Source organism: Typopeltis vanoorti, chromosome 8, assembly GCF_054136105.1.
Source record: "Typopeltis vanoorti isolate ZY-2024b chromosome 8, IOZ_Tvanoo_1.0, whole genome shotgun sequence".
Taxonomy (NCBI): Eukaryota; Metazoa; Arthropoda; class Arachnida; order Uropygi; family Thelyphonidae; genus Typopeltis; species Typopeltis vanoorti.
In genome coordinates, this window is record NC_143556.1 from 144016404 (window position 1) to 144030272 (window position 13869).

At 35.2% G+C, this 13869-nt stretch overlaps 1 protein-coding gene across 1 annotated transcript in view; it reads right to left on the bottom strand.

Annotated features, from left to right (window-relative positions):
- Positions 1-203: 203 nt before the first annotated feature.
- Positions 204-13869, bottom strand: part of LOC150104401 (neuropeptide SIFamide receptor-like) — a 131916-nt gene continuing 118250 nt past the window's right edge. The window contains exons 2-3 of the mRNA XM_090396979.1: positions 5719-5818; positions 204-927 (exon numbers count right to left, since the gene is read on the bottom strand). Of these exons, the coding sequence (XP_090253105.1) occupies positions 204-927; positions 5719-5818 (824 nt within the window). The remainder of the gene's footprint in view (positions 928-5718; positions 5819-13869) is intronic.

Below are 13869 nucleotides of genomic sequence, written 5' to 3' on the forward strand. Positions count from 1 at the left end.
ATGTATGTTTTTATGCTGATGACATGTGTACATTCATTGCTGTATCGATCATAAAGAATGCAGTGACATCGATAGACATTATAACTTAAATTCTTTATTTTATTATACATTCAAAGACAGATATGTGTCACTTATGGATATAAGTAATGCAGATAAAAACAGAATGTGATTAACTGGTAAACAACTCTTTCCGAATAAAACCGTCAAACTGTTGCGGTAGAAAGATAATCGCACTGTGTGTCGTAGCGTGATGTCATCTTATATGCAGATCGCGCTGTGTTCCTCTTGGTTGCGATATCGTATCGTAAAGTTCCGCAGCACTTCCTGCTCTTGATGATCGCTATGAATCCTCTTCGGAACTTTTTGTTGAAGAAGGCATAGAGAACTGGGTTAATACAACTGTTGGATGCGCCAAGCCACTGCGCAATGGGAGCGGTTATTAAAAGAGCGCGCTCCTCAAAACTGTGAGATTCGATTGGACCTCCTAACTTTATCCTGGTGAAGATGATGTAAAGGGGAAGCCAGGAGATCACGAACAGAATCACCACGACCAGCATCATTTTTACAACTTTCAGTTTCGATCGCTGCATCACGTGATCGAGATTGGTTCCCTTGGTTTCTCCGGGGATATTTCTTCGCCACACTTTGATCCATATTCCCAGGTAACAGGCGGTGATGACACACAGAGGAAGCAGGTAACAAAGAACGAGATTTGCGATGAGGAAATAGAGCGTCTCGGAGTCCTCGTGAGGCCACATCTCCATGCACAGGTGAATTTCCGGTAGAGAAGGATCGATGGGGATCAGCCTGAAATACAAGGCCCATGGCAACGTAATGAGAAGCGAAAACACCCAGATGACGAAGATAATTCTTCGTGCGCTGCGAGTGGAAAGTTGACATTTCAGCGGATAGCAGATCGCCAGGAATCTGTAAAAAGAAAGCGGATTCAGAAACAGCTCCATTGAAGTGTATTTAGAAACTGCATATTCGACTAGAGTTTGATGTTTACACAAGCTAAAGACAAACAAAAGTGAGCGTTTTTGAAAGAAATGTTTCGTTTCTTTCCTGATCCCATCTTACAAAAAGCAGGGAAGCTTCAACTCGCTCCAGCTTCCTTTCATTTTTAGACTGTGCAACGAGGCGAAGAATTTTCTCAAGGCTAAAGTAATTCGTTTACTTTCATTTTATTTACAGTTTTTGGAGTAATAAACCTTTTGACATTCGTTTTACTATCCAGTAACACGAACCGGTTTCTCTTAATACAGTTGAATTTTAATATTTGGCAATTTTGACTTCATTATTTGTATCGGTTGTTATTATTTTAAAGTGGTTTTTAGTGTGTTCTATCAGTCGGTCTGAATTCAGTTTTTCAGCAAGTTCAAGTGAATGAATGCGCCGTAAAACATTCAGGTTGCAGATTCTGTAAAACTTGTGAAACACTGCACATATTTCGGCATTAAAGAAGCGAATCGCGTTTTAATAATATAAATTAAATTAAAAGCGAATAATTAAATATAAGCAATATTTTTACTCACGTTTAAGCAGCAATTTTCAGATTGAGTTAATTTTTTTTTCACGTTTTCTGTAATTAAATAGCATAAAATTGGTTCTTGTTTTATTTTCTTTGCTTTTCTTATTTAAACAATTCAAGTTGAATTGTGCAAAAACACCGAAAGAGAAAGGCTTAACAATTCATATTAGAAGGTGGATTGCGTTGATTTCTTTCAATTACAGACTGGTTGTCAGAGCAAGTAAATCGTTCCTGTCAACTGTGAACGTTCTCAGTCCGGTTTGTTTTCAGGGTAAAAAATCTCAAGCTCCTTTTTAAAATGGCTAACTTGCTTTGTTAGTTTCGTTCCCAATTCATAGAGCACTTATAAAGACTATCTCCTTTATTTAATTCCAGAGCGATCATATTATGCAAACATTGCTTGGGCGTAATTTACACAGACTGATTGTCATTCAAGTTCTTAACGATTGCAGAAAGTGTCGGTTATTTTTAATTAGAGGGATGTGGTTGAGTTGTTATCGTTACGACGTAAAGAGTGATTTATCGCTGCCAACGTGGTGCAGTATTTCCTCATTTGAACATGGTTCCGCAAAGATAAACGATGATGAATAAGATTACTAATGATGTTGCAAAATCAGAGCGACAATGCAGCATCACTTCTGATGTTTCTGTTTTGCGCCAAAAAGCCAATAGTGCATTAAAGAAACCTTCGCCATGCAAATTCGATATTTTAAGAATCTCAATTCTTAGTGGAGTTATTCACGGTTATGTTATTCACGGCCCTGTCGATCCAGATGCCATTCGATATTTCAGCACTGAGAAAATTTTGAATTGCTGCTAATTTCCAAACGTCAGTTGAGATATTTCAACAGTGCAGTAAGACACGTGTCCTGTGGCTGGAGAAGAACTTCTTACAAGTCTGTCAAAGAAACGAAGAATGAAAGGTTACCCCCCACCACCACCACGAAAATTCAGATGTTTCCTCCTGCGAAACACACACAATGGCCTGAGAGTGCATTATGTTTAAGAATTGTTTATCAAAGAGATAATTACAGCAACCCCCCCCATCGCTCAGTATCGTGTTTACATAATACTCTCACTCTTTAATCTTAACTTTCTCGATATTTATCTTGAGTGGCCCTTATCTGATGCCCTCTATGCGGTATCTCCCTTATCGACTTGAAAATCAGTAGAGGGAATTTCTGCACACACTATCTCATTTACGTTAACCGAACTATACCGCTAAACACGACGTGACACTATTATTTCCGGACACTTCCGGCGGGTCTTGCGATCTTCCCGGCCAGTGATCTCTTTACTGACCATGCCCTAATATTAGTTTCGGCAGAGCCAGTAGCAATTTTTTTCGACCAACTCTGAAGGCGCTTCGTGCGACGGTTCTGTCTCCCGCCACGGATTGTTTCAATTTCCACCGTTTCTCCAGCCCTAGGTCCGCCTGATCAATGTTGGTCAGATGCTGCAGCTTCGCCTTACGTCGATTAGGTTGGCTACTGCTCTCGCTTCATGAGGTCCGCGCACGATCGGCACTCGTCCGGAAAAGTCCACGCAACAACGCGCTCTCATTTTAAAGCGTTGGCAGCAATGAATATGCCTCGTATTCCGCTTGTTTCTATCGGCATTAATTCGCATGGCAGATAGAAATATCGCATCACATTTAATGATCCGTTCGCTAAAATTACCAGAATTCTTACAGTGAAATACATTCTTTAACTTGTACCCAATTAAAATGAAAAAAAAAAAAACTTAACATACAGTATTGCAACTTTAAAATTCATCATACCATTAAAAAAAAACACAACAGAAGAATAAAAGGATCATTTCATTTTTTTTATTGACCTGCTGTTTTGTTTGGTTATTATGAAGCATTTGTCGCATGTGCCTTCATACAGTTAGCTGATACTTATGAGACTTGGAGGATGTATCTCGTAGCCGTGGACATCCTGAAATGACAAACTCTGCGATTCGTTGTGCTTGTATTAAATGACATCTTGTAAGGGGAAGCAACATTTATACTATCTATTTGTCGATATGTTAAATGCTATTCAATATTTCCAAGGTCTTAAACATTACCTGCTTACTTTTAGAGGTAATTTATACTGTAAGTTTCGTTGCATAGTCAGTGAAGATGGGGAGACGAATGGTTGCAAAAGAAGTAGTTCCGAAATTCTCACTCATGTGAGATCAATTGCAGTGGAATATGCATTTTGCACTTGTATGAGTAAACAACATTCCTAGTACTCAGCCAAATGACTGAATAAGTGATGTAAATTTTCTTTAACATTTCCTTCCACGTTAAGATCATATTAAGGTATAAAATGACGCACAACGTGGCAGAGAGATTCGAGCATTTTAATAGCCAAGGACCAATATTCGTTACTGAAGCGAAAACAAGTAGCACATATCATCTTCATCCCATTACGTCTTGATTTCGTTATTCGCTTCTTTTTAAATGTATGCATAAACAGGCACACAATGTTGTTAATACAATTAGCAAGTTGTCTTAATTATGGGAAACGTTTGCAAATTGACCTGATCGATCATGACAGATTTTCAGAATCACCTACTTTCCACTAATTGAAAGGAAAATTAGAAGAGAAGGTGAAAATTCATGAAAGCATCGCGAAACTAATTTGCAATTTAAATTAGAATCTCCAACACCACGGTTAAAAATAATGCAGTTTTGTATCTTAAATTAGAAGATATTTACCATCGCATAGGAAACAACAGCAAATTTTCAAACGTATTGAGACAATTTCAGACAAATGCTGAAATTTGGCTCAAATTGTCTATTGGATTAGTTGCTGGACAGGTTAAAGAACTTATGCACGTTCTTCTAGGTACACGAGCGAGGGTAGTAGTTCGACTCCTTGGTACTATTCCAACAAAGCAGGATTCTGTTTGCGTGGCAGTTCCTGACTTGTGCCTTTTTCACTTTTCTTAACTAAATAAGTTATTGAAAAGAGAATTGTGGAAATCATAGATTAATGTGTGGCACAGGTTTTAGTAGCAAGAAATGTATTCATCTTTTTATTGATTACCACATTTATACTCTTTGAGCACTTCTAGGATAATGTGCGTTTAAAGTTTAACGAGATACTCGACTTGAATAATCTCGAATTAGTTTATTCTTAAAGATACAGTAGCTGAAATACCAAATTAGGTATGATGTAAGGGACGATCTGCAAATAAACGGAGAAATATATACATTGAATAAGGCACATACACATTATTAAAGGATATTACGAAAGTAATAACCAAGTTTTTTTTTAAAGTCTTATTGCTTATTCCCTGGCCTCTTATTGCAGAACTTCAAAATGCTTCTTTAAAGCATTTTAAATCAAAATTCACGCAAACATTTTAAGAAAACTCTTCCTGGTTAATATTTGAGTTTTCAATTAAAAGTTTTGTATTTGTGGAGTAGCTATAGAGTAATAAAAGCAACCTCGAACACACCTCTAGCTTACTGTTTATCTGCACTCTAAATCAGGCATAAAACAGGAAGTTCGTGCTACTCCACCTGAGGCTGTGTTGTCTCCAGGTGAAAGACCAGCAGTAATAGTATGAAACAGTAACGTGGAGACGGTAATAAAATTTTATTCTTTCTTTAAATGTAAAAAGTAAGATTGAAGCAAGCCATGAATCGTGGAGTTGTTTCTTGATAACAACCCACTATCTGAGATTATCTACTGAAGCCTGATTTAACAGCGCAGTTGGCGCATGCTATTTGTTTTATTGCAACTCCTAATCTTACATAAGTAAAACGTTAAAGGTTTACTCTAGAAGAGATGTTCTAGTTCGGAAGACTTTTTTAAAATCTCGTTTCACATTTGCTTTATTCGATTAAGGCTACGATAGTATGGTCATCCTATCTGGTGTGTGTGTGTGTGTGTCATTTATTTACACTCTTGTATTTTCTGGCCTGTTTTTTTCCGATTGAAAAGACCCGGTCACCTATAGGACAATTAACGGGTCTTCGTGTCCTAGACTGGATTCATAAGAGGATTTTTCTTCCAGCCAAAGGCTATCATTCTTTAAACTGCCTTTTTGATACTCAAGACATCAATATTTATGTCATTTAAGCTGCTGTGGCGATTCAAGCTGGATACCTTTTTACCAGAAATGGCAAAAACACTATTTCGATTAGAGGTAAACTGAGAAAAGAGAAAGCCGCGTAAAAATATACTTACCTATCTAGCGAAATTGCCACGAGCGTGTTGATGGATGCACTCACTGACACTCCTTGTAAGTATGAGACACTCTTGCACATAAACCACCCTAAAATCCAAGCTGAAATAAACAGAAAGTTTCAAACATTATTGGGAATATCCGTAAATTTTGTTTTACAAAAAAAAACGAGACTTCGACGTGCGCGTTTACCGTAATTCGATACAAACAAAATGCGACAAGCGGTTTAATGAAAAGCGAATTAACATGAGTTACTCACTCAGCATACTCCAACGACCATACGCAATGTATAATTATATAAAGTACATCAACATGATGTACAATGTAAGTTACTTAATATAGAACGAAATGAAAATATATTTATTGACGATATCTTACGATATCATCGTAACAACTGTGATAAATAAACATTCCGATTACTACGCTATCTGGTAGACTGGAGCAGAACCCATTCTTACTATGGAAGCGTGGAAAATTATTCATTCAAAAAGAATGTTTCATTTATGAATAAATTTGAGTACGCGGGCGCTAAAATATTGTCAACTTTTTTTAATTTAAAACGAAGGGCTGTAGTTTCTTTCACATGTAGAATGTGTGGAAATAGAAGTGGCCATCTTATCCACCTCTTCCATGGAAACTTGGACGTATTAAGGAGCATACATACCGAAAATATAAAATTGTAATTCAGGTAGTTTTAACATTTAACCTATCTCGTGAGTATTTCAGGATTCTCACTCTACATTCTGCCGTGAGTCAGGTGACGAAAGATTGTGTTCACTGAGATTTTTCATCAACCTGTTATTCTGTATTGGCGAGAGGGGAAACGTGCTCTTATAATTAGCAGGTAAACTGTGTCCTGATTCGACAAATCCTGTTTGTCGAATCAGGATTTTTCGTTTGTCGAGAAGCTGCGTAAATTATAGCACCGCGATGAAACTAGATGTTGTTTTAATTTTCTTCAAGAATTGGAAGTTGTTGTTGTTGGGAACATCTCAACGTGTCCCCAATAACTACAGCTCTGCTGGGTTAGCAAACTGTCTTCTCCACGATATGAGTTGTACTTTTAAATTTGTTAGAAGTATCAACGAGTTCTTTGTTTAATTGCACGAAAACGTCTTCTTGGGAAATTATGAAAGGCATGCTTTTTTTTTAGCTACTAACGTTTGCTGGGACTGAGGATGTCCCCATAATAATAATTAAGGTAGGATAATTTCATGTGATTAGCATAATGTTGATAACAAACGCATCGAGCTTTCTAATTAAAACTTAAAGTAATTAAGTTAATGGAACATAATTTAAAATACATTACTGATTTATGAAAGAGGGATGAATATTTAAATGCTTTTGTTGTTAGCAAGGCGTTACTTCGTGGTCTCGTAGAAGATTATTTAAGAGCTCTTAGCACGATATTTTGCAATGAAAGGAGATTGCCCTGGAGGCATCAAGAACTTTCATTTCCAAGCTTCTCAAAAAAGATGCCTCACTTAAACCGCTTTCCCCGCATGGACCATCTGCTCTTATTTAAATACTCGAAAACTAAATGACATTCAAATTAATGATCGCGATAAGGAATACGCAGTAGCCTGAAACTGATGATTATCTTTAGACATCGAAACTGATGTTCGAATGCATCATCTGGAGAAATATTCTGCGTGACACGATTAGCTTCCTAAATGACCATCACAGCAAATGCTTTTTCTTACGAGCAGCAATGGAAGCAAAGCAAGAGGAAGATATTGAACATATTGCTGTACTGACATGCTCAAGAACAGCTAGGGTTTCAGTCTTCTAGTTTGAAAGGAAAACCTAATGACAGAAAATAAACATAAAAAAGTTTAACTGAACGAAGTAGTTTTATGAAATTTGAAAATGTTGTTGTTCTTGATGGGGAGATTAACTGGCGTTCCTGATGTTTTCCAGCTAATCCAAATCAAAAGGTCTTCCATTTTCCGAAACGCTGATGGTCCAATTTTAAATTTGAGAATACAGATTTTAATCTTTCTATTATTTATTGTAGTTCTTGCATACTGATATTGGCATATCCACAAGCGATGCACATCTGCGATAGTTCCTAAATGAATACACTTAAGTAAATGTCCCAATCTTCAATATTTCTACCAATAAAAATATATAGAAATTGAAACACAAAGTTTTCGTTAGCACAGAATTACTTCAACATAAGTTTCGCTACATATTATAAGATCAGTTAAATTTTCCGCATATTTAATTGCATTAGGATATTTAAATTATTCCATAGTAATTAATGTTCTATATAAATTATTCTATGATATATTATATTTAAATGCTTATTTAAGTTTCAACTTTCCATTATTCTATGGATAAAAAAGACATTCCATTTAATATTTCAGTACCACTAATAATTGAAATTGATGCATAAAGCGACACCCCACTAAGCTAGGGCGAGAGGTTTTCCAACGTGGTCTTCTGAGATTTTTTTTTTCATTCGTCGGCAATTTAAGTTTTGCTTCTCAATTTCAGTTCGAAAGCATGTCACAAGTGTCCATCGCTTGCTTCCTTGAATTAAGCTTTATCTCTTTCATTTGCATACCTGATGAATATGATTGAGACGTCATTGGCTTTTAACACCGAATTCTCGAACTGACCAAATTAAATTCGCATGAAATTAATTTGGTTAATTATCCAAATTAATTTGAATTTGGAAAATTAACACCATGGGTTAATTATCGAACCATTCGAATTTGTGCCTTATTTTACTGTATCATTTAGTTATATAACAGTTCGGAATTGGCTTCTTTATTGCGTGATTGCAACGTTTTCAGGTTATAACTCAGTGATTCCAAGTTGACTGCACGCAATGCTTTCTTTGCATTTTGTTTAAAATATTCATTTGACAAGAAGAGCAGATAGAATACTCTGTTTTCATAAGTGCTTTTGCACTTATAAAAGCGAATCCAATCCATTTAGTTATTAAAAAACTACTTAAAAGTCTCATTTCAAAAGCATGAAACACCCGAGTTTCAGGGAGGAAAACCCAGCCAATTCTTTATGAAACGGGCTAAGGGCATTGTGGATAGCGCATGAGCTGCAGAGGCTTCCACGAATGCAGCAACCATGTCTTATTCCTGGAAAGAACTATGTACATTTCGCGGAATGTCTTTTAGGAAAACAGAAAACTTTATCATTATTTGAAATGTCGTCCTCGTATATCTGTATTTACCCATCTCACACTGCCACAGTTCAATCCTTTCTAGTCCCTTAAAATAATACATTACAGTTATTAAAATTAACCTGTTTTATACTGTAGATACAATATAAAAGAAAGAAAATCTATCCATCTGACGAATTATTAACTTAATGAAATATTCACAACCTTTGCAAATGATGCTATTTTGCATTACATTTGATTGTTAATATTTCCAACCTTCATTAAATTATATCATCAAAATCCTGTTTAATATCAATTTTAATAAGCAGAAAGAGTTGGTTACTGAAGTCGCGACTTTGCGCTTCGTATGATAATTACGAGAAATGGAACTGCCACCTGGCGCTTAATAAATGAGTTATTAAATGACTTGTTTAGAAAATTAATGTAGTTTCTAGAATTAAATTATTGAAATAGATTTCGCTATTTAAGCAGAATTTAGTTTTTACTTAAATAAAAAAAAAATGTATGGGAGCACTGCATATCATCGATAATTGGTAATTCTGTTTCTCACTATAACAATATTTTATTTTGCTTCAAAATAATGACTATAATCGTTTTCCCTCCCATTTTTTCTGGTGACATTTTACCCTTTGGAAATGCACCACGTATTTCTATTGTCACAATAAAGAACTCGAATTTGTATTGCAAGAAAAAAAAAAAACTTAAATTAAGAAGTGGAATGCTGCTTCCATCTCAACGTCGTGAAATACATTTTCTTTGAATAACAGTTTCCGGCTAGCGGATTTAAGTGTGCACCATTGACGGTCAGTTACCGTGTGTAATTGCAGTTTGATCTCGTGGGTTACCGTATGATATCGACGAATATGCGCAAAAAACTGTTTTTCAGTTTAGACTTTCAAAAGTGGGCTACTGCAGACATTCTTTGAGGACGCGAGACTACCATTGGCGCGTGCAAATCGTATATTGCTCGATTGCACACACAAACACACACACACACACGGAGACGTTTCTCGCAGGGCGGTATCAATTTGCTAAGATGACTCCCAAGGGATTGCCAAAATAACTTCGAGATTTAAGTGAAAAAGATTGAAACAAACATCAGACATACTGCTTCGTGTTTTGTTTGTTTTTCATATCGCTCAACAGAACTCCCAATTTGATTCATCTTTCTGAAAGATTCAGAATCTGACAAACATGCCTGCTACTTAAATAGTAATTGTTTTACTTTCACTTTGTTTTCATCTGCTTTTGCACTCTGCTAGCAATATCATGAATTATAATTAATGATATTTATTCTCATGACTTCTCGTGTCAGTAATAATTATTACTGACAGAGAAGTCGCTATTTATCATATATTAATGGACTTTTTTGTTAGAAGAAATGATAATGAGGCGTAAGAACTTTATCACATATAGACAGTCGATTATTTGTTCCAGGTACCATAATGGAGATAGGTACTTACTGGAAACTGTGAGGGTTCTCATTTTGTGTTTTCATACAATGCCACAGGAACACACGAACTAGTCAGTTAGCAAAACATTCACCCTGTGAATGTATTTCTGCTGCAGTACTTGTCTGCAATCCAAACATTTTAAACATATACATATTATTGACCTTGTCCTAATTTGACCATGGGAGAGAACACGTTTAAAATCTTTGGAATATTTTTGAACTCCGTCATCCTAATTGACGAATGTTCTTGTTTCATACATTTTTGCTTATATCACCAAACACGTTGCCTTTTAATCTTTTTTATTCCGCAAAGAATTGCAAACAAGAATCATTCTGTAATGACTAACATGTTTGCGTTTTCAAAACTTTATTTATTTATTGAAATTGAAATTTGTAATTTATTAAGACTGAAACAGTAACAAAAGTGATGATATAAATATAATACAACCGTGATTCAGGTATTACAGCAAAACTAAAGCACCCGTAATAATATCGAGATTGATATTGTGAATAAAGAACAGAAAAAGGAAATAGACTTGAGAAACTATACAATGCACGTAACCGAAGTTTTTTTTTTTTTTTTTTTTGTATAAAGACATACTTCAATTTTTATAAAATTATGGATTTATTAAGATTGATTTTTTAAGGATAATGCCAGATTAAGAGTTACTTGTATAATAATTAAGAGTAAAACAAGCTTATTAATATGAAAAAACTAAACCGAAAATTTCACAATAAGAAAGGCGCTTAAAGACTGAGCTTCCTAATCACTTGATATTTAATAGAAATGATTGAATCAAATACGCGGTTATTTAAGTGTGTGTGTGACTGTAATATATAATTTACTTAATTTTGGACGTAATTAAGTTTACAAAAACGTAATGCTTAGTTCTGAAACTTTTAATGCCAAGAAATTTTCCGATGTGTCGTCATGCATTACTTCAGCCATTCTCGTGTTGCAATCCCCAAAATGGATTCGTTTAATCGAGCATTGCAGACGGAAGGGAATAACAAGAGATGTTGGTGTAGACTACAATATCGAATTAATATAACATTTTCTCTGAAAACCCAAGTAAAAGTTTAATTAATCAGTAATATAACTGCACACTTTATAAATGCAGTAATCTGCAGATCCTAATTAGTTGCTTTTAACGTCTTTCGTATGCTCTTCTTTGATGCACGACAAAGTCTATCAGAAGATTTTGAACAAAAGATCCTCAATTATTTTCAAGACCGAGCGTTTATTGTGAGTTGGCTTTACGATTTTCATAATACACTTAATTGGCAGTTATAATTATCAATTATAATTGCCAATTACGTTTCATTTATTATTAATTAATGCTGTTGTAAATTTCCAAACAAATAAGAATTAAGGATTGCATTTTACTGCCTTCAGTAAAATGCAATCGTGTTGGCTGAATCCACCTGCAGATTCGTAAATAAACCTTCATATAAATCACAGTTGACATTCTAGAAACTATCACACTTGTATTTGCAACTCCTATCAGGTATTCGTAGTTGTATATGAAAGATTTTAAACTGTTCTGTTATTAAATCTCACAAATGGTTACTTAAGGAAGTTAATTCAGTAACTTAATGAGAACTACGTAGCGTATTTGATTATATTCATTTCCTAGACCACGTTATGTTTATTTAGAGAGAGAACTAGGTGTTGTATTCGCAGATCATAACATAATGGAAAGACTTCAGATTAATTTATAACAGGTCCTCACAAGTTTAATTAAAACATTTCTCAAATTCAGTATCCTCTCGTAAAAATGATTATTCTTCAATTAACCAAAATGAAAATATTAAATAGCAATTTTGTCATCCAAGATATCTAGCAAATGCTGCTGTGTCAGCGGTCTTGCTGAACATCTTATTTGAAAGTTAAATATTTGAGCAACATCTGTAGTTAGAAGCACACAAGAGGAAGACGGCTGTTTGGCGATGCGCGTAATTCAAAGCGTAATGAATGGAGATATTTGCGAAACGTAACTTCAGGTGTCAGGTTAAAACGCACCTTTCAGCCTAGAAACGTTTACTTTGATCTTTCTTCAGATGAATAAATGAGATTCATTACCGAAGAGAACTGCTGTTGATTTTAAGATTACTGATTCAGAAACAAGTGTTTCATCTTGTCCGTATGAGATTTTAAATCGAGGATTTTTGGTTACTTACAGTGCACTGTTTGTTCATCCATAATAAAGGGCGACGCCTGGATAATTACGTATACTTTACCATAGCAGAAATGGTACACAACGATAAAGCACACAAAACGTACGAGTTACATCAGACTTGAGAAGAGGACTCGAAATATTTCAGAAGTGATCACCAATATTCAAATCTCATTAAATAATCAATAGGAGCGAATTTAAGGGTAATTTTAGTAGATTGATATTTCAGAAATCTGCTAATAATCTAACAATTATCCTAATAATTTTAAGATAATTGCTAGTGGAGTTCCGAAATATCAAATTAAAAGACGTCCAGCCAAACTACATTCTGTATACGTACTCACAAACATGCGCTTATGAATGTTTAAACGGTATCTTAAAAACAATCTGAAATAAAAATAGTGAATGACATACTGAAGAGTAATGCAAAATGAAATAGAGTAGGAATAAAAAGCCCTAGAATGCAAACTTTTTACGTCTTTCCCATGCAGATCCCATGCTTATTAGTTTGCTTCCACAATATACTTGAAAGTCCGAAGTACGTACTTCTATTAGAATTCATGTTTTTCTATTAGAAAGACATGAGTTCGAATTTCATCTGGGGATGCCAGGAAGAGACGAAACGTATCCTTCCACTGCCTGAAAGTTAGCCACTGGATTGCATGAGCTTTTTCTCCAGAAACCGTGTCCTCCTCCTCCTCTGTTCTTGCTTGATAAACGAGAAGAGATCAGTTAATAGGCACAATGCACTTAGTGCGTCGTTACCTTTGCTGTAGTACTGTCGATTTCATAGCGAATTTAAACCAAGTACTTTAGAATCCTGTTTTTTATTCGAAAACGACATAACATTCTTTGCAAAGTGAGAAGCATGCACTTCAGTAGATAAAAATATTTCAGTAGAATCTATCTTGAAAATTAACTCATTTAAACCCATTTATGAGAAGAGCTAAAATATGCGACTCCAAATCATCTTTCTAAAGAAATAGAAAAAAGCATTAACAGTTAATCAACTTTCACATCACTTGTGTACATTTCTTGTAATAAATGATTCGCTATACGAGTCCTCTTACTCTGTACAAATTCAGTGGAATAGTTGGGAATATCGTTGATTGCTCTTGTTATCTCTAAGGGTAATTTGATCTGGCTTTAGTTTAAAGGCGTGCCGAGTTAAATTCCCATCATATCTTCTGCAAGTGAATTGTAATCTTTCTGTCTAGACGGACGTTATATGTGAGTGTTTCTGGATAGACCTTTAACCCGAAGCTTTGCAACTAAGGCTGATATCCACAGGGATCTGTTCTTTCACCTACTCCTCCTTCTATACATCATTTACTGCCCACAGTTGATTGCAAATCCATTACAGTTTTGCTGATCA